The sequence below is a fragment of the Rhyacophila brunnea genome, unplaced genomic scaffold (genome assembly GCF_057557595.1).
Source record: "Rhyacophila brunnea isolate RB1 unplaced genomic scaffold, BYU_Rbru_1.0 scaffold_5, whole genome shotgun sequence".
Classification (NCBI taxonomy): domain Eukaryota; kingdom Metazoa; phylum Arthropoda; class Insecta; order Trichoptera; family Rhyacophilidae; genus Rhyacophila; species Rhyacophila brunnea.
The window spans coordinates 27,122,092-27,148,573 of NW_028233170.1; the positions used below are offsets into that span (position 1 = coordinate 27,122,092).

Consider the following 26,482-nt stretch of genomic DNA (forward strand, 5'->3'; position numbering starts at 1 on the left):
AATTTAGAAGATACATCAGAGATGTACAAGTGACCTTTGCGTGTAGAGATTCTGTTATATGATTATTTACTTACGGTTTTGTATCTAATTAAATATTTGTAAGTGGCCGATTAAGTACCTAGTAGATATGACCTGTATAAGCATGTGCTGTAGTATTTCAGTTGGACATTGCTATATTCCAAAAATATTTACATAATAGTTTAGAACCGTTAGAAAAAAACGTAAATAAAATGTACCATACAATTGCAGAATAAATTACATATATATACAATATTATTACATAATACTTTAGTGATTATTTGTGGAGATGCTCCGTATCTACAACATCTATATACCTCTCGCCACTGATATATATATATATATATATATTATATCATATTTCCATTGCCATATCGACTGCTTAACCCGCAAACTGGCTAACTCCATTAGGGCAAATTGTTCGGGAAGGAGAAGATACGCAATAATTTAATTATCAAGCGGAATTTAACAATTATTGCAAAAATACACTTAGATTTTTTTTTAAATAAGCTGCACTATGAATTAATACGCTATTTTAGCTTCCCTTTTATATATAAAGAGCGGAGTTGTTCCATTTACGACATTGTAAATTTGGCACCTGTAGCTGGGTCTTTTGTGTGAAGAACGATAACGCATTTATTTATAGGAGTTTTAAATTGTGTGTGAGCATAGACAGCATGCTTTATAACAAAATACCATCAAAGTCTCATTTTTGGTCAAAAGTGCAGTTAGCTGGTTTGCAGATTAAGAGTCGATATGGGATTTTATAATACTCGTACGTGGACGCTTAAGTAATGAATAGTATTATCGGCGGTTGATATTTTATTATATCATTAATGTTAATGTTATTAAACTTTCTATTCTATATTCTATAAGCAATGGTGGGTATGTGAAAAGTGGTTCAACATTATTATTAAACAACATAAATTTAATTTTCACTCAAAACAAATCACGATTCAATTAACGAGTTTAGATAAAGATCAGTAAACTTATGCAATGTTCGATTCACTTATTCGTATTATTTCGGAATAATGACGAATCGCAAAAATTATTTTCCATTGTTGACTGGTGTAGCGATGTAAATGTTCGAGATGAAAGTAACTTCAATTAAAATCCGTAGTTCGTCGCAAAACAAAATTAGATTGCGTAAATATTAATCGATATTGAAAGAAAATTTACCGGATTTTAACAGAAACTGTTTATTCTCAATCTATTACAAAAGCATAAATGCTGGTAAATTTAATAGATTTCGGCAGATATACTTGCAATGTAGTATATTATCGATTTTTGATAATAAATTCATGAATTAGTATAGGCTAGAAATTGTATAAAATGAATATTTTACGTATATTTATAGCAGGTGCCTTATTTTATAGTGATTTCTTTCTGCATTCTGGCCTAATTACTATTAGATCTGTGAACTATATGATAATATGGTTGTCATCACCATAATAAGTGGTCCAACAGCCCATGGTGGGTCCTAACTTCCTCCTAGAACTTTCTCCACCTTCCTCTATCCTGGAACAGTGTCCTCCAGGTGTCTGTGCCGGCACGAGGCATTGTCAGTAATAATAAAAACCATAAATTCCAACAACCACCGTCAGTGACGTCCCTAAACAAAATGCCGCCCCTAGGCAGTGCCAAAATGCCGCCACGTTTTTTAATACTTGCAGTACTTTTTATCATCCTTTCATGACTTCAATATCTAAAAATGTGTTGTATGGATACATTACTAAAAATAGGTACCACCACTAATTAATCTAATTTAAATTCCATTTATGCTTCAATAGACAATATTGCGAATCTACGATTTCAGATAGGTACATTTAAAAATACACCTGACAACTTCCAAAACGAGTGACTAGCAAACACTCGTACCTACCTACAATAAAAATATTATCCATATGCAAATCTACACGTGTCATTGCTGTTCACTAAGGACGTGACGTCCAAAGACAACGGAAGTAAACAAGACATTGCGAACCCGACAAAAAAAATAAAGTCCTTTTAAAACTTATATAGTAATAATTAATACATTTTGCTTTCAACCAGTGAGCTGAATTTTTTAATGGAAATATATTTCCGTTATTACTAAGTCTATGTAGCTATTTCTATATATAAATAATAATTCTCCTCGATTTGCCGCCCTTCGGGTAACTGCCGCCCCCATGCGACGCTCAATCTGCCTACTCCCACGTGACGTCACTGATCACCGTACTAAACACCGTAAATAACAGTGTAGTTATTATCTACAAAATCATTATTTAAACGGTGACAGTGATGACACATAATAATATTAGTGGATTATTTTTTTGTATACTAGACGTACGTATCTATTTGAATGTAATTTGTAAAAAATATGCATATTTGTAAAATTTTCGTATAATTATAATTATTATTTAACATTTGGTACAAATTTATCATTTTGTTTCGTCCGCTTCATTGTAACATTATAAATAGGTATATTTATACTAACCAATTAAAAAGAAGCAAATGTATTCATTAAAACTATGAATATTTATTAAGTTAACAATTTGGTATAATTTAAAAATTGGAAAAAAACTGTTTTAAACCGTTTCGGGGTCTAATTTTAAATCATCTGACGAATCGATTGTGTCATCTGCGTCAATAAATATTAACTTTTTCATGAGTCTAACCTCAAATCACTTCAATACAAATGTAGTTACTGGCAAAAACTGGTAAAAAGACTTTCTATTGTAAAGTTTATATGGAATATTCGAGCGGAAAATTTAATTTTGATCGTTTTACTGGATGTGTAAGTGCGAGGCATGAAGCGTGTAATACAAAATCTATGTGCTATATTTAGTATAAACTCTTATGACGTGTCCTCAGTTGCTCCGACGACCCACATCACACGAGAGTAACCGCAGCGTCCGAAACAGTTCAACGAAGGAATCGCAAACCTGTTACGCTACCAATAAAGATATAATTAAGTTACTAATTGGTACCCGCTCAGGATAGATGCAGTTAAAATAAAATGAATCCGCGATCTTGTCTTTAACGGTTCGAATAATTGATTTATAGCGACGTAAATGATGTTTAACTGTTGACTAATAATAATATACATACGCACATTAATCTAGTATTTATGACATTGCAAATTGCAAAGGAAAGAAATTATGTTTATTATACTACTATTTAAGTAGGTTAATTTTTAATTTATGATAATTGTGGGGATAATTTAATTAAATGGATTGTATTTGGATGAAGTCGAGTTTTGTGGAGTAGAGCGGACATTCCAGGCACTAACATTTTGATGATGGCACTCCTGGATACTGGGTCGCACATTTTTTATGTTTATGGTGGAATTGAGTTGGTTTTATGGAGTGTTATCACTTTCGCGACGGGTTATTTTGTACTTCAGATGTATTCATTTAATTGTTGAATTTAATTTGTAATTCATTTAAGTCTAGTGGCGATCGATGTGGAATTCAATAATCGGGTGTCCATAAGGAATTAAAATCTTCGTAAGGTGGAGTGGGAATTGGCTCGACCAATAGTTTTAAGTGTTTTATGTATTGTTAATTTCTGCGCTATACTTACATAATTTTCAGTTGTTTGCTCGTTTGATTGATTCATAAATGTCGGGATAAAATTTTGTTGAATCCTGAGATTTCAGTAATTTGTCACAAATAAGATCTACCACATAAATATTGTAGTAAGTGCCCGGTTAGTTTATTTCAGGCATGTCCAACTTCAAGTAGGCTGTGATCACTATCCAGTACCTATATAAACTGCCAGTGAACTACCACACTTTCATATTGGCAAGCTTTAACATAAACAATCATTATATTTAACTGTCGAGGGGTTACAAATATTAAGCAAAAACACTTGTCTTTCACCATCATAAAGAAATTTAATACACAATATTCTATTCCTATCGAAAAAAGTTTTTGTCTTTTTTTGGGCACTCATAAAACTTATCGTCGGACTATTCTCCTACAGTGTAAAGAGCCTACTGCGCGACTGTAAGATCGAACTACGCCCAAAAGTGAAGATTTATATAATCTTCTTATCTCATTTATGCGGCAGGCCACAAGTGCGATGCGAATCAATTGATACGACGTGGTCTTCCTCATAGTTCATTTGAAAACGAATTTCACGTATGTTGGCTAAGGAAAGGTTCCCCTTAAAAATATCAATGAAATAATATTATATGACAACACATGCACGTATATACATACATATACATTTTACATTTCCACGACTAAATTCCTATGGGAGATCCATCAATCCGTCGACCGCGATCGACGCGTTAGACACACCTGGTATATTTTTATTAAAATATATTAAACTATCTATATGAATACATACTACTATTTTCTGCGAATTCTACGAGAAACGGTTTATATAATTAAATTACTATAAGAAATTGATAGCTAGTTAGTAAAATAAAAATCACCTGTTTTGAATAATCTATATTAAAAACATGTCAATCCCAATGATGTTAAAAATTTTGCTTTTTGTAAACTCTTGGCGACTTTACTCAATAACAAGCAACTGATAACTAATTAATTAAATTATGATGAATAATACTGTATTATTATTTTATTAAATTATTCGCGTAGTTTTGTTTAAAATTCCTGGCTCTTTATCACTCAGTAAAACATATTTATATAAATGCTACTTATGTATAGGTTTTCATATTATAAGTGTCATATATTATAGATTAAAAAAATAGTTTGTAGTATATGGAGATACTAATAATAATTATAAAGCTAAATTTAAAAAATGATTAGGAAAACTAATCATAACCATTTTTCAAATTATATTTCTTTTGCTTAATCCGTATAATTAATTTATCCGTATAATTAATAATTTGTATAATTAATAATGACTGTTAAAATTGCGTTTTAATATTAATTAGAATGAAATATTCAGTGGTATATTATAAAGTGAAAAGGTTTATGTTATCTGATGTGGGACACTTTGGGGATGAATCGTTATATGGGATGTCGTGTAAAAAGGTTTTGGTTTGCATTGAATATGAAATGTGAAGCATGCCAACTTTTCAAAAAGCGTGTGGTGTTTTGAAATAAATTCAATCCCATATGAATTAAAAGTTGTGTAGGTAGGCAAAGGATCATCGTGAAAAAGCCGATTGAGTGTTCCCAAATGATATGAGGGGTAATTTTAATACCCAGCCTTTTCAAGATTAATGATACAATTTGTTATTTTGCGGTACATTATATGATAATATTATTTCTCTTCAAAATGTTTTAATTTTTGACACATTTTGAAATGAATATATAAATTATGAATATATTATTATGATAAGCACATTATTTGAATTATTAAAATGTTTATTAATAGTATTTAATTACTTTTATCTAGTTTTAATTTTTTTTAATATCCTCATAAAATAACAATATACATGAGAAAACAAAATTATGTTTTCAAAAAATAAACATATCATTACAAAAAATAAGAAAATATAAAGTTTCGAAGTTAAGAGAAATATTTATTCCAAGAAGCATAAGGTAAATACATTTACGATATCCAAATACGTGAAATCAAAGTTAAAATATATTTTTAATATTATAAATACTTACATCATCGTAGTAGATGAAGGTAGCTTAATTGATAATCGTTGCAGTGTGTCGAATATGTTGAAAAAAAAAATCTTCATATAGACGGTGCTTAAATATATGAACTTGAATCTGGAAAAAGGTTACTAAGGAGGTTAATGATTAACTTAGCTATGAATCGAAATGGAGAGATTCATTTGTTGGTAACTTCACGCAGTTTTCGCTCACATCTGTCAAAAATTGCAAAACGTTTAATATAATTTGAATTTCATTCAGTTAGTCGGCTCCCTAAATCAATGATACTCAACCTTTTTTTTCTTCGGGCTAAATACATATATTTGTAAAGTAACGCGGGCCGCATCACTACTGGTGTGACGAAAAAAATCATGAAACCCCCCCTTTTTTACAAAGCATTTTTGAGAGTTTAAAAATTATGCGTGTTTTTTTTAATTAATCTCAACACTCTTATACCAGATCTGATGTGGACCATAATGACAATCCTCTTCGGGTGTCACTATCTGTGCATCAAAGTCGAAACGAATCTCAAGATATACGAAATTCCTGATAATAAATATGTTTCGGGCCGCAAATAAAAGCTTAAAGGGCCGCAGGTTGAGTATCGCTGCCCTAAATAATTAATTGTGCAAATATTGCTGATAAAATAATCATAGAAACTTGAATTTATTATAAATGGAAGGCTAATCATTATTTTTATAATATGGAAATTAATGAACAATTACAAATAACAGCACCATATAACTATAAGACGATACAACATTTATACAAATATCATCCGTGTCTTGATTAAATCCTTCTTTTTGTACGAAAACGGAGAAATCTAAATCACTAAGTATACCGTTGAGATATGCATCCAGTCTGCCCATTCAAGAATACTTGCTATGTACTGAGGCTAAATAAACGATACGCGTAATTTTATTGTTTAATTTCATACATGAAATTGAAAGTTTTTTGACATGTAATGGTGTTTATTTTGTGCAGCAATGTGCGATGAGATGACCTGAGTCGACCATGAGGAGAGCGTGGCTGTTTCTGGTGGCGGTGCTGGGCTTGGCAGGAGCCGGCGTAGGAGCTGGTGAGGAGCTGCCCTCCTCGGCCGCCGCTATGCCGGAGGAAGGGACCTCGCCGGAAGCGGATATGGCTGCCCCGTGCGAAACGCAAGCGCTTCCTGCTACACCACGCCCGCCTCCGGTCAGTTCAGTCCCCATCAGTCTAATATCAAGTCTTTTTCAAAGTATACTTTAATAGGTTTGACCTCACCTAATGACTTCCATAAGACGTACATGGTAACTCTTAGCATTTTTTTTATCGTATCATACACAGGATGACAGTAATGGTAATGCAGATAATTTTTGAACTTGTACATCGTTTTTGATGTCATAGTGAAATATGTAGGTACATATTATATAATATAAAGATTTTTCAGTACCAGTGTTCAAAAAATATATTTCGATATCACTTGAGAATATAATACAATAAAAGAGAAATTTAGCTGAATGCAGTGATTATATTTAACGAATGTTTTTTAAATTCTAAATGATTAAGTCTTTACCCAACATTGACAATTTAGTGTTTTTTTTGCCAGATCTAGCAACTTTGAATAGTCACCTATTTTGAACAATGTGTGCGGAATATACATAATGTAGAATTAAATCTAGCGTTTTTTGACACCGTAAACAAGTTTAAAACTTTTCATAATAAACAATATGCCAGATTTGCTTGAAAATCAACATGCTGATTTTTTGCTTATATTATCAATTATCATATAATTAAAATAAATGCTATAGATCGAATGATGACTAATTTACCTGCATTCATATTATGACTCAATTTATTAGTTCAAAAATAAAAATTCTTCTTTTTGTTTTTCAGTTTCTAGACGCTTTTTGAATTTTGACAAAATCTAGAATTTTTTCTGCCATCTAACTTATTTTCGTACCCTCTCCGGCATATTTTTGTGAATAGTATACAGCATTATTTGTACTAATCGTCAAAGTAATAATGTTTTACTACCCGGTTTTCGCCTTTCGGCATCTTCAGGCATTATGCACACTCGCCAATGGCAAACGCACATGGACACAGAAAATAGTAATTTCTTGTTTATATACCAGCTTTACATAATTGACCATGAAAACATTATTACGTAAATAAAAAAGTTAGCAGGTATAAATTATTTGAAAATATCGTAGGTTAATTAATATAGGTACTTAGTGTTAATACATTTAAAAACCCATTAAAATGCCATTAATCATAGGTAATGACGTTATTGTTTGTAAATGTAAAATATTTATAAAATGCTTAGTGAAATTCTTTATTTAATAATAATGTTTTTACGATTTGTCAATGTATGGATTTTGTATGTAAATGAGAATCAAATAATATAATCTTTGTCAGTGTGAGTTTTCCATCGGTGAATGTAGATAATGCCTGATGATGCCGAAATGTGAAACCAGGGTCAAATGGAATTGTATAAAATTCACAGTAGTTGGCCGACAATATTATTTTTAATGGTTTTTAATCGACCCGTCGATTATAACTAATTTATATTTTCTAAGATTCGAATATTTTGAACATGCTGATTTCTGCATTCAAGGTACCTCAATGTACTTACACGTATATACACGTACAATTTTAATATATTATGGTTGGAACTTTGCCAGACATTTGGTTTTCTACTGCTGCATCATGCAGCATATATCAAGAAATGCACGTTATTAAGATAGACTGCACCTACTTGAAAATTTGAATGCTCAAATTACACGAACCATCTCGTTAATTAGCCGACATGAGTCGGAGACTACCGTGCGATTTCAGTATTCTGGTCGACACGTAATCATGGCCAGCTGGAGAATGACCATCTGCGTGTCTCTTTCAAGTACATATATATTCCCACTCCACGATCCTATCCTTTCACACTACAACTGGGACGTTTCATCCAGTATATAGAAATCGCACTGTAGGTGATAATCGAGTAACTGATTTAAACATATTATAAGTATATATGTCATACAAAGTAGTCAAATGATAACGTAAATAATTATTGTTATATTCAAATATGTGAGTGGATATTGATGTACTATTAATAGTATGGAACAATTGTGTAAACAATAAAATGCCTACATAAATTTAGTGTGTCCTGAAATTTAGTTTGCCAGAATTAATCTACATTTTTTATTTTATTGTAATAAACAGATATACCTACACATGATAGTGATAGCAAAATATGATTGTATGGGGTTAATTTTTCCAACTCGTTAATTTGCTTATTTGCTTAATAAAAGAACATAATTAAATATTATGGGACATTTCAAAGAGAATTTTTATACTTAATAAATTTTGTAAGTACGTACAGTTGAACTCTATCACTAGTTGCAGATTTTTGTCAGATGTCTATAACTTTTTCTGGAAAAAATACCCATTTTTCTGTTCAGATATTATATGGAATGCTTTTTTCTGAAAACATATCAATGGCAGTAAATGATGATATTGTTTAAATTCAAGACTTTTATAAATATTCAAACTGCAATTCATCTTTTATCGAATATATGCCAATAAAAATACGCTATGTAAAGCCATCACCATTTTAGCCGCTATCTTCTGAAGACTTTAGTTAGTCGCGCTACAAGCGATAGTCTGCCTGTATTGGAGTAAAAGTAAAAAAAAAGTTTTATTCTATCTTCTTTCGAGAAGACGGCTGATAATAATATAACATACTATGTTTATGACGTTTATCATCTTGACAGACGAACGGTGGGGATTGAGACTGGTCGTGTAATTTTTGTATAACAATTCACCTCCGATTACATTCGATATGACGTTCAACCAAAAATAGTATTTTTAAAGAGTATTTTTTTGTTATCTTACAGTCAAGCCGTTCAGATCGAGAAGTGGCGAAGGAGCTGGCATTGTCATTGGCCCGACTGGTGTCCAGTCATTCAGCGACTCCAGAACGAGCGTCAGCCCTTGCCAAAGCTGCTCTAGCTGCCAGGCAAGACATCAAGGCAGTCGCTTTGGGAGTTCCTAAAATGAATCTAGGAGTTCTACAGTTTAGGCATCAACTGGTGAGTACATATTTTATAAGGCGGTTATATTAAAATAATGTCTACCAAGGCCACTCACGTGACTTGATTGATTAACTAGGTGGTCGTGGAAACTACAATCTTACGATGATGATCTTTCTGTAATATGGACCTCAATGTTGATGAGTATTCTGTCTATAGCAAAATGCTATCAGTTTTTTGAAATGTGTAATGTTGGTAGGTATAGGAAAAGGCTAAGATTTTTACAAACAAAAGGCAAGAGTAAATAATAAGTCAGTATTCTAGCATTGTTATTAGAAAATTGTACAGTGAAAGCAGGGCTTTTTTCTCGTAATTAATTTAATTATACATATGAATTAAACCTATTATTTACAAGAAAAAACTTCCACTGCATGTGCCAAAATAAATGTGTTTTTGTAGCTAAACATTTCCATTATTTTTGACGTATTGTTTAGATTTTAGACGATCATGTAAAATTAACCGCACAAAAATATTTTAAAGGTGTTATTATTTCAGTAAGATCATATCATAAATTGTTAGAATATTGTAATATCTATATACCAGGCGGCTCTTGTAGTACAGTGGGTAAGGCGCTGGCCTTCCACCCGAGAGTTCTGGGTTCGATTCCCGGTCATGACAAAAATATTTATGTGTTTTTCTCAAAGCCAGGGTGTTTGTGATTGTTCAATACCACCTTGTACGAAAAAGCAGGGACATGGTTATTAATAATTCAAAAAAATATATATATATCTATATACCAACATACATATTATGTTTAATATTTTTTCTTGTGTTTTTGTGAATAAATTAATGTTTTTAGAATAATAATTTACTAAACAATGTCATTATGACAATAATCATTAAAATAATCAGTGAAGTAATTAATAGTAATATCATACAATCTTATTTGATTGTAATAAATTTTAATCACTTACATACCTCGTAATAATTTAATTATTTAAAATACCTATGTACAATAAATTGTGTACGAAAGAAAAGCGAGATAGGTATGTCTGAAAATTTAAAACATGAGTTGAATAAGACAAAATGACATACAATTCAATCATAATGATTATGTATATTCGTCAAGGAGAAAAAAGAAAGTCACACATAGGGCTAAAATTTGGCTTCACAAAAAACAGTGAGTTAAGACCTCTTCCCCCTTTCTTTTTACACATAGATAGATATATTAGATTAATGTATAATATTGAGTAGAATAAATGTAAATGACTAACACGATACGGTTTTTTTTTCAGATAATCTTCCAACGAAATAACTCAGTAACGCTGGAGAAATATTGGCGCGCCCTAGCCAGCTCTTGGAATCGCTCAGAAGGTATCTGGGCGTTTCCTTGGCTGGATTGCCGACAACACGGAGCTCCAATCTGGTTGCAAGGGTTCTCCATCGCAGTGACCGTGGATAACGACAGGTAAAAAATAGTGTTTTTTTTTTTTACCACGAATTCATTAATATAAGCCAAATAATATAATTTAAATATATTATTAATTATTGTGACAAACTAGTATATTATTTATTTTTTCGTTACGCTAAGTTTCGTTCGTGGTAATGGGGATAATAAAAACTTCGGCACAATGTTCATCTTGGCTAATATTCAATCACTATACATACATATTGTCGATGTTATCCAAGGAACTGGATAAAGTTAGTTTTTATTAAATTCATACCATCGAGTGCTCTATGAATTCCAAAATTTGAAACATCCATATTTTCAAAGTTTTAGTTTTTTTATCAGATTTTTCTGGCCACATGTGAAAAAAAAAATTATTGGACTTATTTAATTTATTGATCCAGTCAGTTATGGTAGCCTTTTGGCCGCTTAATATCTCGATATGTCATAGACTTTTGCCCAGGGCTAAAACCCGCCGAGCGACAATAATTATTCTGCCAGTTTGGTGACATAACTCATTATAACGAGTATCTATTCGTCTCTGTTCTGGCAGAACACACTAACTGGAGAATACTAGTTTTGAGTAATTTGAATTTGAAGTTGTTAAAATGTTTGAAATAATGGTCTATCATGTGAGTTTATTAAGTAATCGTAAATAGGAAGACTTTAAAATAAAGACTGTTTATTTATTAAGAAGGTTTCCAGACGGTAAAGTTTGAAATAAGGAACATTTTGGTACTAACTCAATATGTTATTTTTTCGAATTAGTGTTTTCTGCCAGAACAGTGACGTATTATTGTCTGATTTCTTATAAATTGGGTTCTATTGTGGTTTTCATTCGTTATACTCAACATGCAAATTTTAACACCTCGTTGTGTTGCCAAGACGTGAGTGCAAAATACGCAGCTGGTTAAAATTTAGGTAGGTACATAGTATTTTGGATTCCAAGCAAAAATAAAGAACAGATTGCGAATAGCTAATAACTGTACATTATGTCTGTCCGAAATACCTTTCACTCTGTAAACCCCAAAATATACTCTACTTTAGAGAAAAGTTTTACCTTACATTATTATTTATGGGTTCTGGTTTTGCAAACTGGAAGAAAATATTATGCTATTACATGTATCAAAGGCCAACAATATGATTTGCAATTTTCTTTCGGTAATGGTATTATAAAAGGCGATTGAGCACAATTCAATTTGACGTAGATATCTGCATAAGTCGAAGTATGGTATTTGCACGGCGAGTCGGAAATAAGCCGTAACATCAGAGGAAAGTGAGGAGGTATTCAAATTACGTTTTGATCGACTTACTCGTAATGGCGCCTCAATTTTCAACGCTGGGTGGACCGCGTAACAATAATTGCTTTCCGAAGTTAAGTAACACTTCACTTCGATGCCTGTAAACTATCTATTATTTTGATCAAATCGTAAAGAAAATCTTTATTTAGTGAAAGTTAACACTGCTACTTAAATAGTTGTAGTAAAAGTTTAATAGTTTATAAGCTATAAAAATATAAGAAGGAACTGTGTTTATTGTTAGTAGGTATAGCGTTATTTTTCTAGTTATTACCAAAATGTAAGTTTATTATTATTATGTTACCACTATGGGGCAAAGATTATCGAGTTCGTATTAGGCTGAAGTGCGTACTCGCAAGCAACAGGTTCGGGTAATCCGTTATTGAAATTCATAAACAGCGTCCAGATATTGTTCAAGTTACAACTATCACGTGAAATTCAGAAGCTGCTGAACTTTTTTGATCATTGCATGCAATCTTGCAACTTGCACGTTAATACTTATATACACGTACATTTCATTGCTATGGCTGTGATAATACATACTGTCAACTATGAATCCCTGCGTGTAAACGGGGTATTATTTTAAAAATGTCAGCGTATATTGCTGGAAATATGCATCTGTTACACTCAGTCTATCTATAATAAATCGTTTCAATATTATTTTTTATTTGATGACCCACATTCTAAGTTATCATTAATTCCGTTTGCTTATCGAGCGTATCCACCTTTCTGACATATCTAAAATCTTGTCTGAAAACTGATACGTAAGTAATCCTTCTTTGATGCCATAAATACACGTCGAAATATTGTATCATAATATTTCATAAATCATTTCACAGTGCGTCAATGTTCCTTTTACTTATAAACAAACTTCATTGTACAGTAAAACTAAATAATAATAATTACATGTTTACCCCAGATACGTATTTATTATGATATACATGTATGGGTTTACTATGGACGTATAAATATTTTATAGTTCTTAGTTATTGAGTTATTGGCATAGCTTAAATCTTAGAACATTAACAGTTAATGGTTATTTAAAATCTATTTAAAGCAGTTTCGCAAAATTTTGCATTTGATCACCGTAGTTCTCAATAACGTATCGTACCTATTCGTCGATTTTATACTTCACCGTTAAACTGTTTAATTCAGACTATATAAGAGATGCTATTTCATTTGCGTTTTTATTCGTGCATAAATCACATAATGTTTAAGTTATACGAGTAGGTATTAAAACTCTAGCTCTAAATTATATTAAAATATTTCTAATACCTACTAAGAATAATTTACAAGATTCTCAAGTTATTCAATAATAATATTCACTGCCAGAAGAAATAAAAATTATATCTGATTGTTTATATTCTTTTGAAGAATTATGGTAAATAGGTACACGATTACAAAATTATGGATTTTATTTTTGAGATTTCGCTGTCTCCTCATAACAACATTTGCATAGAAACAGGAGTTAATATTGACTATAAAATATGCATACGTGTAAATAATTATTTATTAAACATTTGTATTTCTTTTTATATAAATAGCGTTGTGCATATTATATATTTATATATACACAAACAATACTAGTAAAAAGTTAAATGATTTAACAATATTTCAATTTGATCAAATAAATATCATTTGGTCAAAAACAAAATATACAAATTGAGCAGTATGTATGCATAAAATGTAGAGAACATGTCAATTGACAAACTATTTAATAAAAATAATGAATCTATCGCATTAAAGAAAGCGTGGAATTAAAAAAAACAATGTAAAACGATTATCCTGAAGTATCCCACATTTATTGTGATTTGAAATACATATATACCTTTGTCGGTACTTTTCTCACTCATTAGCACCACCACTCTCGCGTGGTTTATTGTGTCACTCTGTGCGCTGCGATTGACGGTCAAAACTAGTGAAGATGATGACTCACTGTTAATAGTAGGCCTGGCAAGGATAATGGTAAGACATATTACAACAGGGTCGCTATAATTGGCCCAACCATAATAATTGTCATATTTTGCGACAATTTCAGGTGTGGTAATGCGATTACAGCTGACATAAATAACACTATAATAGTAATAATAATCAATGTTTTATTATCAACAGGTGGTTCCGTTTTATTAAAAAAAATGCAAGGAGCTTTTAAGTAAGCTTATCTTATCACTATTAGATACGGAAAAAGTTCTTTCGTATAATAAGTTTGCGTTGTATAAGCAAATAAATAAAAACTTAAAATGCAAGTACATATCATGTACCTACTTATCTACGAAGCCTTAGATTAAAGTAGGGTAGTGATATTGATTTTGATTGGTCGTACTGAATAAACTCATAATATTTAAAAAAAAAAAAAAAACATCGGACACACTCTAGGTGGGTTGTGACACGGACAGGTTAAGATAGAAGGTTTATTACGAACATTATGTTGCGATAGACTTAAATTCATTTAAAACTTCACATTATATTTACTTCCTATATTATTTGTTGATGTTAAAATGTTGGTATTAAAATAATATATTTACCATAATTTACCATGAATATGTAATGTAATTTTTAACATAACATATTTTCTCGTGACTTTACGATCCGGTGTCCATCTTCGCATGTAGAGATTAGTTGGTATTATTTTACGAGGAAGGTCTATTCATCACTAGCGGAGATTTTATTTGACGCAGATGACGTAATCGATTTGTCAGAAAATTTAAAAGGGGGCCTTGAAACTGTTCAAAATAGTCATATAAATATTAAATTATAATTAAGTATGCCAAAATTAAATAAAAAATATAAGTTTACAAATTTACAAATTGAGTATAAAATATTACCCAAAGTTTAACAAAATATCTGCAACTAACACGAAATGGGCCTATAACACAGCCACACAATCTACTCAATCACAAAAAAATAAACTATTAACTTTCTAAAATCATCTCAATTTTATTTTTATTTGTTTATGTATATACAAGTACAAGCGTATTATTTTAAGATATTTTGAATTTGAAGTAAATTTTAATCGATAGTAATATCCTCTTTTGTAAGTTAAACAGCGTTGTAGGAATAGGTTGTTATCTACATCAGTGTTTCCCAACCTTATTTCTGCCAAGCCCCACTTCAACGCTCCAAAAATCTCCACCCCCCCCATATAAATTTTTTATAGTATCTAATTCTAAAAATGCCCATAGGTAATACTACGAGTATTTTACCACGTTTTTATTAGCTCGTATTCTTGTTTGTCGGGTACAGATTTTTTCGTGTGTAGTAAGTACTTCCCGACTAGCTAGACATTTGAAACTTTTAAAATATATCAGAACACGACGACAATGCATTCCTTTAACACTTTTGGTCATCTTTAAGGAGAATTGATTTCATTTTCAGTTAATTCTGTTTTGTATGTTTCGGAAAAAAATCGTTAAAAGTCATATTTACTACTCACTAGTATTGGTTGCTAAGTGGGTCCTAGCAACTAAATTATTAATATATACGTGCGTTACTATAGAAATCAATATGAAATGTCAAAATGACATTTCTGTATTCTATAATATTTATTCAGTATTTCTATCAAGTACAATAAAAAGTTTTTATTAATACATAGAATTGTCAAGTTTATATGATTCAATAGAAAATTTAAAAACGTGGTATTTAAAAAGTTGTTTTTATTTAGTAATTTTAATTTAACTTTAGTAAGTAAATATGTATATTACGTTACATGTACAACTCGGAAGAAAATTAGTGCGATCGTTGTGCTATGCTTCGTCTTCAAATGATTTTCAAGATGACCTTTTTAACCCCCAAAACATTAAAATTGCCCTTCGGTGAAAGCGTATGTCCCACGTTGGGAATCACTGACCTACTACATAAAGTATGAATCTTTTTGGACGTGTAGAACAAAAAAAGGATTTTTTTACGGAACGGTAGGTATTTATTTTAATGCAAATGTCTAAAGGATTACACGAGAAGATTAAGGGAAAAGCAAGGAGAGAATTCTGGGCAAAGAAACCATGACTGTGATTGACACTGAGCTTTGTCCAAAGAAGTATTCACTTGATATGGGTCCGTAGCCTATTACCGGCGTGATCTACTCCACTACTCACTACCCCCACCACATGACGTCACATCATTGCCTCTGTCCATTTTGGACGTGTATTACACAGAAACATCTCAACATGTTTTTTTTACTTACTCAATATGTTACGTCTTGTCTACCTACAATACAGATTTATTTTTTATTTTAATAAAATATTTTAAAAATAAACATGACTATAAAATATTATGTACCTATGATAATATGGGATACTTCAACAAATTCATATTTTATAACGATTATTTTAATTATACCTACCTTTGTCTTTCACTTTAAATATATTTTTTTTAATATTTTCAGAAACGAATTTATTAAATAAAATACGTTAAAATGTAAATTATAAAATATATTATATAATATATCTCAAATCGCAAGCTTCATATTTTTTTCCGTTAGGGTGCCTGCGGTAGTTGGAGTATCTACCTGAACGGAATGAGTTTTAAGGTGATATCTTTACTCAGCCTTTCTACCAAAGGCACCTAGTGGAGAAATATGAAGCTTGCAATTTGAGACATTTTTTGATAGTTTACAATTTCAAGTGTATTAATTTAATTAAAAGATTTTTTTGTTAATTTAAGTCAAAGATAAACCTACAATTTAAGAAAAATGTTATAAAATGTGAATTTTGTTTACGTCCCCATCTTATTATAATATATATTTTATGGTCATATTTATTATTAAAATTTAGTTTAGGCATATAGACATTTATATTATTTATATGAACAATCACGGACATTTCTAATAACAGAAAAGTAGAATTCAACGAAGATCCTCGAAGGAAATCCAGGGGGGTAAAGGCCAGTGGGAAAGCCACGCACACGATGGGGTGACAACATTACGAAAGATGCCAACCAGCTGCTAAAAATCATGAACTGGAAAAGACGTGTTGAGGACCGTTCCGGCTGGAGGACCGCGGTGGAGGAGGCCAGGGCTCGACTTGAGCTGTAGCATCATCGAAGAAGAAGAAGAATTCAACAGTAGTTCGTCATTTTCTTTGTGTGACAACGAACCCATGCAAGGGTGCCAATACAGAGAATATTAATCTGTATATAGTATCCAATTCCACCAAATTTAATCAAATCGTAAAAGACAGTTCCAATTAGATACGTACTATATTATTATAGTAGTTTTCTTCGGTGTATGTACATAATTTATTTACAATATTTCTGCTAGTGTTTCGACACTCCATTACGTAAATCTAATTTTATAAGAATAGGATAATTTCAGTTGGCATTACTAATTCCTCATTTATTTCAATTAGTCCGTGATGTGAGACAAACAACTGCGAAGAATTTATTATCATCATTGTGTCAGAGAGTTCAACGTGTAACTCAGGGCCGAACCTGCTCACTATGCAGCTAGCACGGGCGGCATATCTCTTGGGTGAAAATTTATCATTCAATTGTCGTCACTTTTTGTAGCGTCATAAAACATTTTTTTTCTGGCAGTACCTACTAATTTTATAAACTATGTGCAACATCTTGGGTCTGTTAAAGGTCATCATCATCATCATCATCAGCCTGAATCTATCCACTGCTGGATGAAGGCCTCTTCAAGTTGCTTCCACTTCTCTCGGTCCTGTGCATTGCGTTGCCACGTACTTCCGCAGAACTTTATCATTTCATCGATCCAGCGGCCTCTAGGTCTACCTTGTGGACGTTTTGTACTTCTTGGATACCACTGGATGACTAGATTTGTCCAACGATTGTCTCTTCTTCGAGCTATGTGTCCAGCCCATCTCCATTTAAGGCTTTTAATAAACTCTATTACATCGCAAACCCTTGTCTGCTTCCTTATCCACTCATTTCTCTTTTTGTCCTTTCGCGTTATGCCCAGCATGCACCTCTCCATACCACGTTGTGCTACTCTAAGTTTCTGGATCTCTCTTTTACTTAGGGTCCATGTTTCACACGCATATGTCATCACGGGAAGCACACACTGGTTGAACACTTTGCGCTTTAGGCACAGTGGAAGGTCACTTTTGAAGACATTATTCAGGCGGCCAAAAGCACTCCAGCCTAGCTTTACTCTGCGAACAATTTCATCAAATATACATCCATCTATAGATACTTGTTGTCCCAGATAGATGTAGCTTTTCACCTGTTCGAGCTGAGTGCCATTGATGAGGATCTCTTTTTGGCCTGCAAAGCAGTTGAACATGACTTTCGTCTTTGTTACATTTATTTTCAAACCTACTTTGTTGCTTACTTCAGCGAGTTCCTGCATTCTGCTTTGGAGGTCTTATGAGTCTTGCGAGAAAATTACTATATCATCGGCAAAGCGCAGATGACTCAGGTATTCTCCATTTATGGGGATCCCTTTGTCATTCCAGTCAAGTTGCCTGAATAAGTCTTCAAGGGTAGCTGTAAATAGTTTAGGTGAGATTGTATCACCTTGTCGGACTCCTTTGCTGATAGGAAATCTGCGCGATGGTTTATGGAGATTTACAGATGCTGTTGCGCTACTGTATATATTATTGAAAATATTTATATAGCGTCCAGGGATTCCTTGTTTTCTGAGTGCGTCGAGTATTGAACATTTCTTTATCGAATCAAACGCCTTCTCATAGTCTATAAAACCCATGCATAGTGGCAGTTTGTATTCCTGGTACCGCTCTATGATTTCTCTGACGACTTGGATATGGTCCATAGTGCTGTATCCTCCTCTAAATCCGGCTTGTTCTCTCGGTTGGTTCTCGTCTAGTACATTTTGCAGACGGTTTGAGAGAATTTTTGTGAACGTCTTGTAGAGAATAGGGAGTAGACTTATTGGACGATAATTTGCTAGGTCTTCTCTGTCACCTTTTTTGTGAAGAATGACAATGCTGGCATTTTTCCATACCTCTGGGACATCCTCTTTGCATATGCAGGCTGTGAACAATTGTGCAAGTACTTCATTTGCATCCTTTCCTGCTTTTTTGAGGATATCTATCGTTAAACCGTCTTCCCCGGGGGCTTTCCCACTTTTCATGTAATTTAAAGCATGGGTTACTTCCCAGGATGTAATTTCGGGAGTATGGTCTTCCGAATTTCCATTTCTCTGAAGATCTAAGTCTATAGTCGTATTGTCAGTGTCATCACTGTAGAGATCGCTGTAGAACTCTTCAACTCGGCTTAACAAGTGTTCCCAATTTCTGACGATAGAACCATCTTTTGCTTTTAGTGCTGTGATTTGACGTTTTCCTATCGACAAGCATTGCTTGTTTTTGTTTAAACTTCTGCCTGCTTTCACAATTGCTTGTATGAGGTTTACATTGAATTTACGAAGGTCTTCTCTAATCTTCCTTCGGAGGGTTTTGCAAAGTGATGAAAACTCCATATCGTTTTGCGCCTGTCTATCGCTCTTGGTTTTCCTTCTCTGCTCCATAAGATTCAATGTTGCCTTCGAAAGCTTGGTGGAAGGTGTAACTTCTGAGCTTTTTACGCCTGTTTTTTCTGCACATTGTAGAATAATATTCGTTATATCCTCCGCGTTGGATAGGGAAACGGTTTCGTTCTCATCTAAGAAAGCCGATAGTGCATTTTTGAGTTCATTTTGGAATTCAGTATTGTTCTGCAGGTATACGCGAGCATTTGACTTCTTCTGCAGTTTGGATCTTTCTGATTTGACGTTCAATCTTATCTTACATCTCACCATCCGGTGATCACTGCCGGTGTTAAACTGATTGATTACCTTACAGTTTAAAAATGTATATTTTCTGTCAGTGAGGATGTAATCGATTTCGCTGGTCCTTCCTGTCGGGCTTCTCCACGTCCATTTACGTGTAGGTTTATGTTGAAAAAAGGAATTCATGATGTGAAGATTGTTGGTTTCAGCAAACTCCACAAGCATGTCCCCTCTACCATCCCTTGAGCCATGTCCGAAATGTCCGACCGCTACGTCATCTCTTTGGTATGATCCAATACGTGCATTGAAATCTCCCATTATGATGTTGAAGTGGCATTTACTTTTATTTTTCAAGGATGTTATTTCCTCGTAAAACTCTTCCACTTTTTCATCAGGATAGCTCTGTGTCGGAGCATATACTTGCAAAATCTGAATGCGGTACCTAGCATTGATTTTAAGTATCACGCTTGCGACCCTGTCAGAAATGCAGTTGAACTCGACTATGCGGTCCCTCCAGGCTTTGTTGACAACAAATCCAACACCGCTCGTGCGTCCTTCATCGGTTCCTTTGGAGTACAGCACATGTCCGCTTTGTAAAGTAATAATACTCTCACCTTTACGCCTTACTTCGCTGAGTCCGACAACATCCCAGTGGATATTCCGGAGCTCTTCTTGAAACTCTACAAGTTTGGCATCGCTGGACAATGTTCTTGCGTTATATGTAGCAATGGTCATCTGTTGGCAGCCTTTTCCGGGTCTCCGGGGATTTTTAGCACCCTCTGCCTTCCTTCGCTGATCGCTGCCGTGATCAGTATCAGGTTGGCCTCCGGAGAATGAGGGCCGGGTTCTAGAAGTTTTTGTTTTCATATGAAGGTTTTGGACATAACACACCACGCTGTCCAGACGGGTTGGTGTGTGGTTTTTCTGTCTGGGTGATCCAACATTTTTTTTCTGGCAGTACCTACTAATTTTATAAACTATGTGCAACATCTTGGGTCTGTTAAAGGTATTATATCTTAAATCGTAAAAAAATGCAGTACATTAGTTCCGTATTATCTAAAATGAATATTATGTACATACCTATTAATATATCCCTATATGAAAAAGGTGGACGACGAATGAATCTTAATACATATTAGCAGTAATTAAAAAAGGGGACGAGTTGAAATAGTAAATTGCACACGGACATAATTTCAAATATAAATTTATATACAAAACTGTCTAATCTTATTTTAGGTCTTCTTAAAAGTTGTTATTTTCGTCTTATTTTACTTTGGTCTTTGTGCACAAGAACACTTATTTACATACATATTCTCATTGTAAACATAGTATTTTCCAACTTTTGATTACTTTTTAAAATTATTGAATGTACCATTAATCAAACTAATAATAACATCACAACAAATACCGGTTTGAGTTTATATTTTTAAGATTTATTATGATAGTGGTAACCCTATTTATTTTTATTCCTAGTGTTCAGCATAATGTATTGTTAAATTGAAATATTTTTAAATGTGTGTTTGACTATAATTTCTTTGAAATAACGCTTCATTTTTACAACATGCTGCTTTACGTCATTTGTATTTTATTACAACGTTTTTATTAGCTCGTATTCTTGTTTGTCCAGTGGTTGTTTGTCCAATACAAATTTTGCAATCGATTTTTAACTAACTTCCCGACTAGCTAGACATTTGAAACATTTAGAATATATCAAAACACGGTGCCAATGCATTCTTTTATTACTTTTAGCCATCTTTAAGCAGAATTGAATTCATTTTCAGTTAATTCTGTTTCGTATGGAAAGTTATTTCAGAAAAATCCGTAAAAAGTAAAAGACTTTTATTGGTTGCTAAGGGGGTGGTCCTAGCAACTAAATTATTAATATATACGTGCGTTACTATGGAAATCAAAATGAAATGTCAAAATGACATTTCAGTATTCTATATTTGTTTGTTCGTTTATTTACTTCATTTCAAGTAAAGTTTGAGCATATTGAGCATAATACTTCAACAGAAAATTTAAAAACGTTGTAAGTATATAAAAAGTTCTTTTTATCTTGTAATTATTTCGTTATAAATACTCAATTGTCATAGGACACAAGCCATCGACCATAATTTATATTTTTTGTTATAGTATTCTTATAATACTATTGATACTGTCATTATACTCTCAAAAACTGATTAGTTTATGGGGCAGCCTAGTTCTTAAGTTCGGTCCCACGTAACAGATTTGACTCGCTGAGCGAGATTTTACTCTCCATCTTAGGTTACCTACGTGTTTAGTGTACCTACACGTTTTGTGTATATTATTATATTTATTATGTGAGCTTTAGTACGGCCTGGCAAGTTTGCTAAACGCGCTTCCGGCGAAACGGAAGCTTTTAGAAAGGGGTGAATAAGCGACGGACAAGCCTGCGCACCTAATATGGAATGCGTTCATGCGAAGGAATCTAGTAATTTACTCCGAAAAATGACAAGATTTATGTTTACACTTAAGGGTGAAACTAGGTGTAACATATTGTACTCACAAAAAAGATTGCTTTGTGTATTTTAAAAATACTTAAATAATAATTGAACTAGGACGAAGATTTAAACTTATTTTTTGTAACATTGCAGTTAAATACGAACTGATGAAAACCATGTAAACTCACAAGAACATGGCATACCAGTTAAAACAGTGTTGTGTGTTAATATGATATGAGGTTAAGGGTACCTAAATAGGATCTACAAGGGGATATCATATGTATATATAAGAGGCAATTGGAATTATAAAATACGGAAAAGGGAATTCGGATAGAGCGAGGAGAAGTTAGTTTCAGGAAGTGGGTGTCGATCCCCGTACCTTACGCCGCTCACGTGCCTTCCAACAATATAACTTACGGTTTAGACTTATGGCCGAGAAGGTTCTGAAATAATAAATACTAGAAATGCAACCCCCGGAGGGGATAATGTCAGATGCAACTTCCGTGTTGTGACGTTTCGGCTGCCTCGTCGCTATGTTTTTTACAGGTCGCCGGGCGAAATAGTGTTGCCATCGTATCGACAGTAACAATTTTGGTGTGTCGCTAAATCTTAATTATTTTTATTTTGATATATTATTTAATTTAATTTAATTTAAATTTAATAGATTAATATTTTGCGACCTCAGAAAGGATGAAAAACACATACTTAGAAGATACGATTACGCGAAATTTGACGTGTCGGTTGTAGCTGTCACTCAAATGTTGCGAGACTTTGATTTGTTAATTTGTTAATAAAACACAGTAAATTCAACATTTATGTTTATAAATCTGGAATATAGATAATAATGAGTTAGTTTCAGTAATTTTTTAATTTAAAAAATACAAATAACAAAAAATCTGTTTTTTCAACAATGTGTTATTTGAATCTCTTGATTGATATTAAGATTTTATAATTCCCAGTCTAAAATAACGTTTATAATCCCCATGAAACATCTAAAAACAATATTCATTATTTATATATTTATTTTATTATATTTTTATTGTTAATATCATTTATTTTTATGTAATCCAAGATTTGTTGGCAAAATTTCATTAATAATATTTAGATATACTAAGTATGATATTGTCCACATTATTAGAAAAACTGCAAAGCATTTCAGCAACTTACTTATGATTAAAATTCAAATTAAGCAGGCGGGGCGGGGCGTCCCAGCCAAACATTAAATTACCCGTGTTTACTTCGCTGCATAGTTTAAAAAATATATTATTTAACAAGTGACGTAAGATACTAACCTAAGTCCTAAATTAATACGTCTAATAACGAGTGTAATACTGTGTCCATTAACATTAATATGGACGAATCATCTGGAAAAGAAAATGACACTCACTTTATTGTCGGGTCTGCCGAATGGCATAATCTGTTCTAACGCTATTACAATAAAGGTGATATTTATATAAATTCCTGATGCTTTTTGTTGGTCTGCCGAATGGTTCGGTTCGAACGGGTTCGCTCAAATGAACATTGACATTAGAAACACTTCTCTAACGCCATTACAATAAAGGTCACATTCCTATAAATTCCCGACGCGTGATATCTCATAATGGAAATTGCGTGACGTCTACCTATACATGCGAATTTACTTGCTAGCTACTGTATTGAGTGCGTCGTCCATTAATAATGTCATTGACTGTGTCCCATCGATATCAGAGATCTGAAATGCCGGTCAGTTAGATAATCAAACCGTCTCTGCCTAGACAATGTTAAGCCTTAGTGATGATTTATCTAATATTAAAGATAATGAATTATGCGCCCTTTACAACTGCACCCCTAATTTTATTGTGTCACTAATAGTAAATCCAATTCTGCGCAGCGGTATCAAATAACAAGTTCCGTGTTTTCTTCGCTTTTACTGAAACATAACTGTGTTCCAAGTCTCTGCAAACGCCTCCCACCCTTTTCCCCTTATATTCTAACCTGAAGATGAAGGACTCCCGAGCATCACCCGGGTGGGCGAAGTTATCAGTACATAATATAGTACTTAAATGTCAAGATAGCTAACAAATATGGCGCATATAAAATGGAAATCGATTATTGTCGCAAAAATATGTTTTTTTCTGTAGCTATGAATTCTACCAGTCGTTTTTGAACCAATATCTAGTGTTTTAATTCAAATTACATAACATTATTTTTTGCTTATAGTCTTTGCTGTGAATAATGATTGTTTAATTAGAAGATTCTAGAAGATCTAAAATAATTACAAGATAAAAGAACTTTTTATATATGTTTTTAAATTTTCTGTTGAATCATATAAACTTGACTTGACTAGCTTAAACGATCAAAAAAAATTGTACTTGGTAGAAATAATACTGAAATGTCATTTTGATAATCATATTGATTTCCATAGTAACGCACGTATATATTAATAATTTAGTTGCTAGGACCCCAGACCCCTAGCAACCAATAATAGTGAATTGGATTACGGATTTCTTCTGAAATAACCTTTCATACAAAACATAATTAACTGAAAATGAATTCAATTCTACTTAAAAATGCATTGGCATCGTGTTCTGATATATTCTAAAAGTTTCAAATGTATAGCTAGTCGGGAAGTTAGTTAAAAATCGATTGCAAGATTTGTACCGGATAAACAACCACTGGACAAATAAGAATACGACCTAATAAAAACGTTGTAAAAAAAGTATAATGTTAGAATTATTAATGTTTATTTCAGCCGATATTATCCATTATACAAATATATCTCTGTGGAAAAATATAAATGAGAAAAGTCTAAAATCAATGTTTATAGAAGAGCCAAAAGAAGATTTGATTTTGGACAATCCTGTATATAGTTTTGAGAATGTAGTAATGTATTTTTAATTTTCAGTTACAATTCAATTTCGCGAATTGATAGTATACGAGCGTCTACCATAACGTGTACTATTTGAATAATTGACTCAACGCTCACTTCGCGTAAGGGTTTCTATTGATAATAATTAATTGAATACTGGCTAACACGTACATCGCGGCATTCAAGTAATTTATTATTGACGTGCCGCGTGAAAGGGTGGGTATAAGAGAATTTATTTACTATATCAACATGTCTGCACGAACCATAGGCGCAACAGGCTTTCAACTTTCTTTTCTATTTAACCGATATAACTCATAGTAAGGGTTCCATATCACTTCATAATATCTATTAATACACACACGCAAACCTTTCTTACGAACACCATGATTGCGGCGCCGACAAACTAATTATACATATTTATTTAAAGTTTACTTTGACGTCATAAAAATAATATAAATACATGAATTTGTTAAATATAACATAATTGCATTATCAAAAACACTATAAATTGATTTATTATTCTTAGGCGGTGTAGCGATGGAGCGAGCGTCAGTTTTGCGAATGGTACGACCACTAAACCAAAATACAATATAAACAAAATACTACTGAGCATACAAGGCACGACACTGCGATACAGAGAAATCTATTTCATATACACGCAATGTTTTGATCAAACGGTAGTTGCCTCTCATGCCACTCGCCAACAATTTTTTTCTGTAATTGATCTGAGTTTATTTTATAAAATAAACTCATTAAACTCAGTCAGAGCTCACTTTGAGCGTAGCAATCTAAGCCTTGGGCATCTTCTTCCAGGATACTCCCAGTCCAATTGTTTCAGATGCTTGACATCACCAATTGTAGGGTCCCGCGATACGCTCGATTAAGACCGAGTATGATGCGGGGCGGGTTTTGGTGGGGGGCAATGATCTGAAATTCAGTCAGTTTCCAGAGATTTAAAATAATAAATCCTAAACCGTCGGTCTATTTTCCGAGATAATTAAAAACAAAACATTTCCTCAAAATAACTCGCCTTATGACGACACCGTAACGAGATTTCGATGACTTTTTTCGTGTACGTTCAAAGTGCCAGGTAAATCACCCGTCAGAGTCAAACAAATTCCACACAATGCCATGACATCTTCTTTAGGTGTTCG

At 32.8% G+C, this 26,482-nt stretch overlaps 1 protein-coding gene across 2 annotated transcripts in view; it reads left to right on the forward strand.

The window, feature by feature from the left end:
- The window catches only part of smog (G-protein coupled receptor 158 smog), a 198,292-nt gene that overhangs the window by 21,923 nt on the left and 149,887 nt on the right, over positions 1-26,482 (forward strand). For both annotated transcript variants that reach the window (XM_085955365.1, XM_085955366.1), the window contains exons 2-4: positions 6,567-6,776; positions 9,452-9,646; positions 10,882-11,054. In XM_085955365.1, the coding sequence (XP_085811491.1) occupies positions 6,597-6,776; positions 9,452-9,646; positions 10,882-11,054 (548 nt within the window). In that variant the 5' untranslated portion in view covers positions 6,567-6,596. The remainder of the gene's footprint in view (positions 1-6,566; positions 6,777-9,451; positions 9,647-10,881; positions 11,055-26,482) is intronic.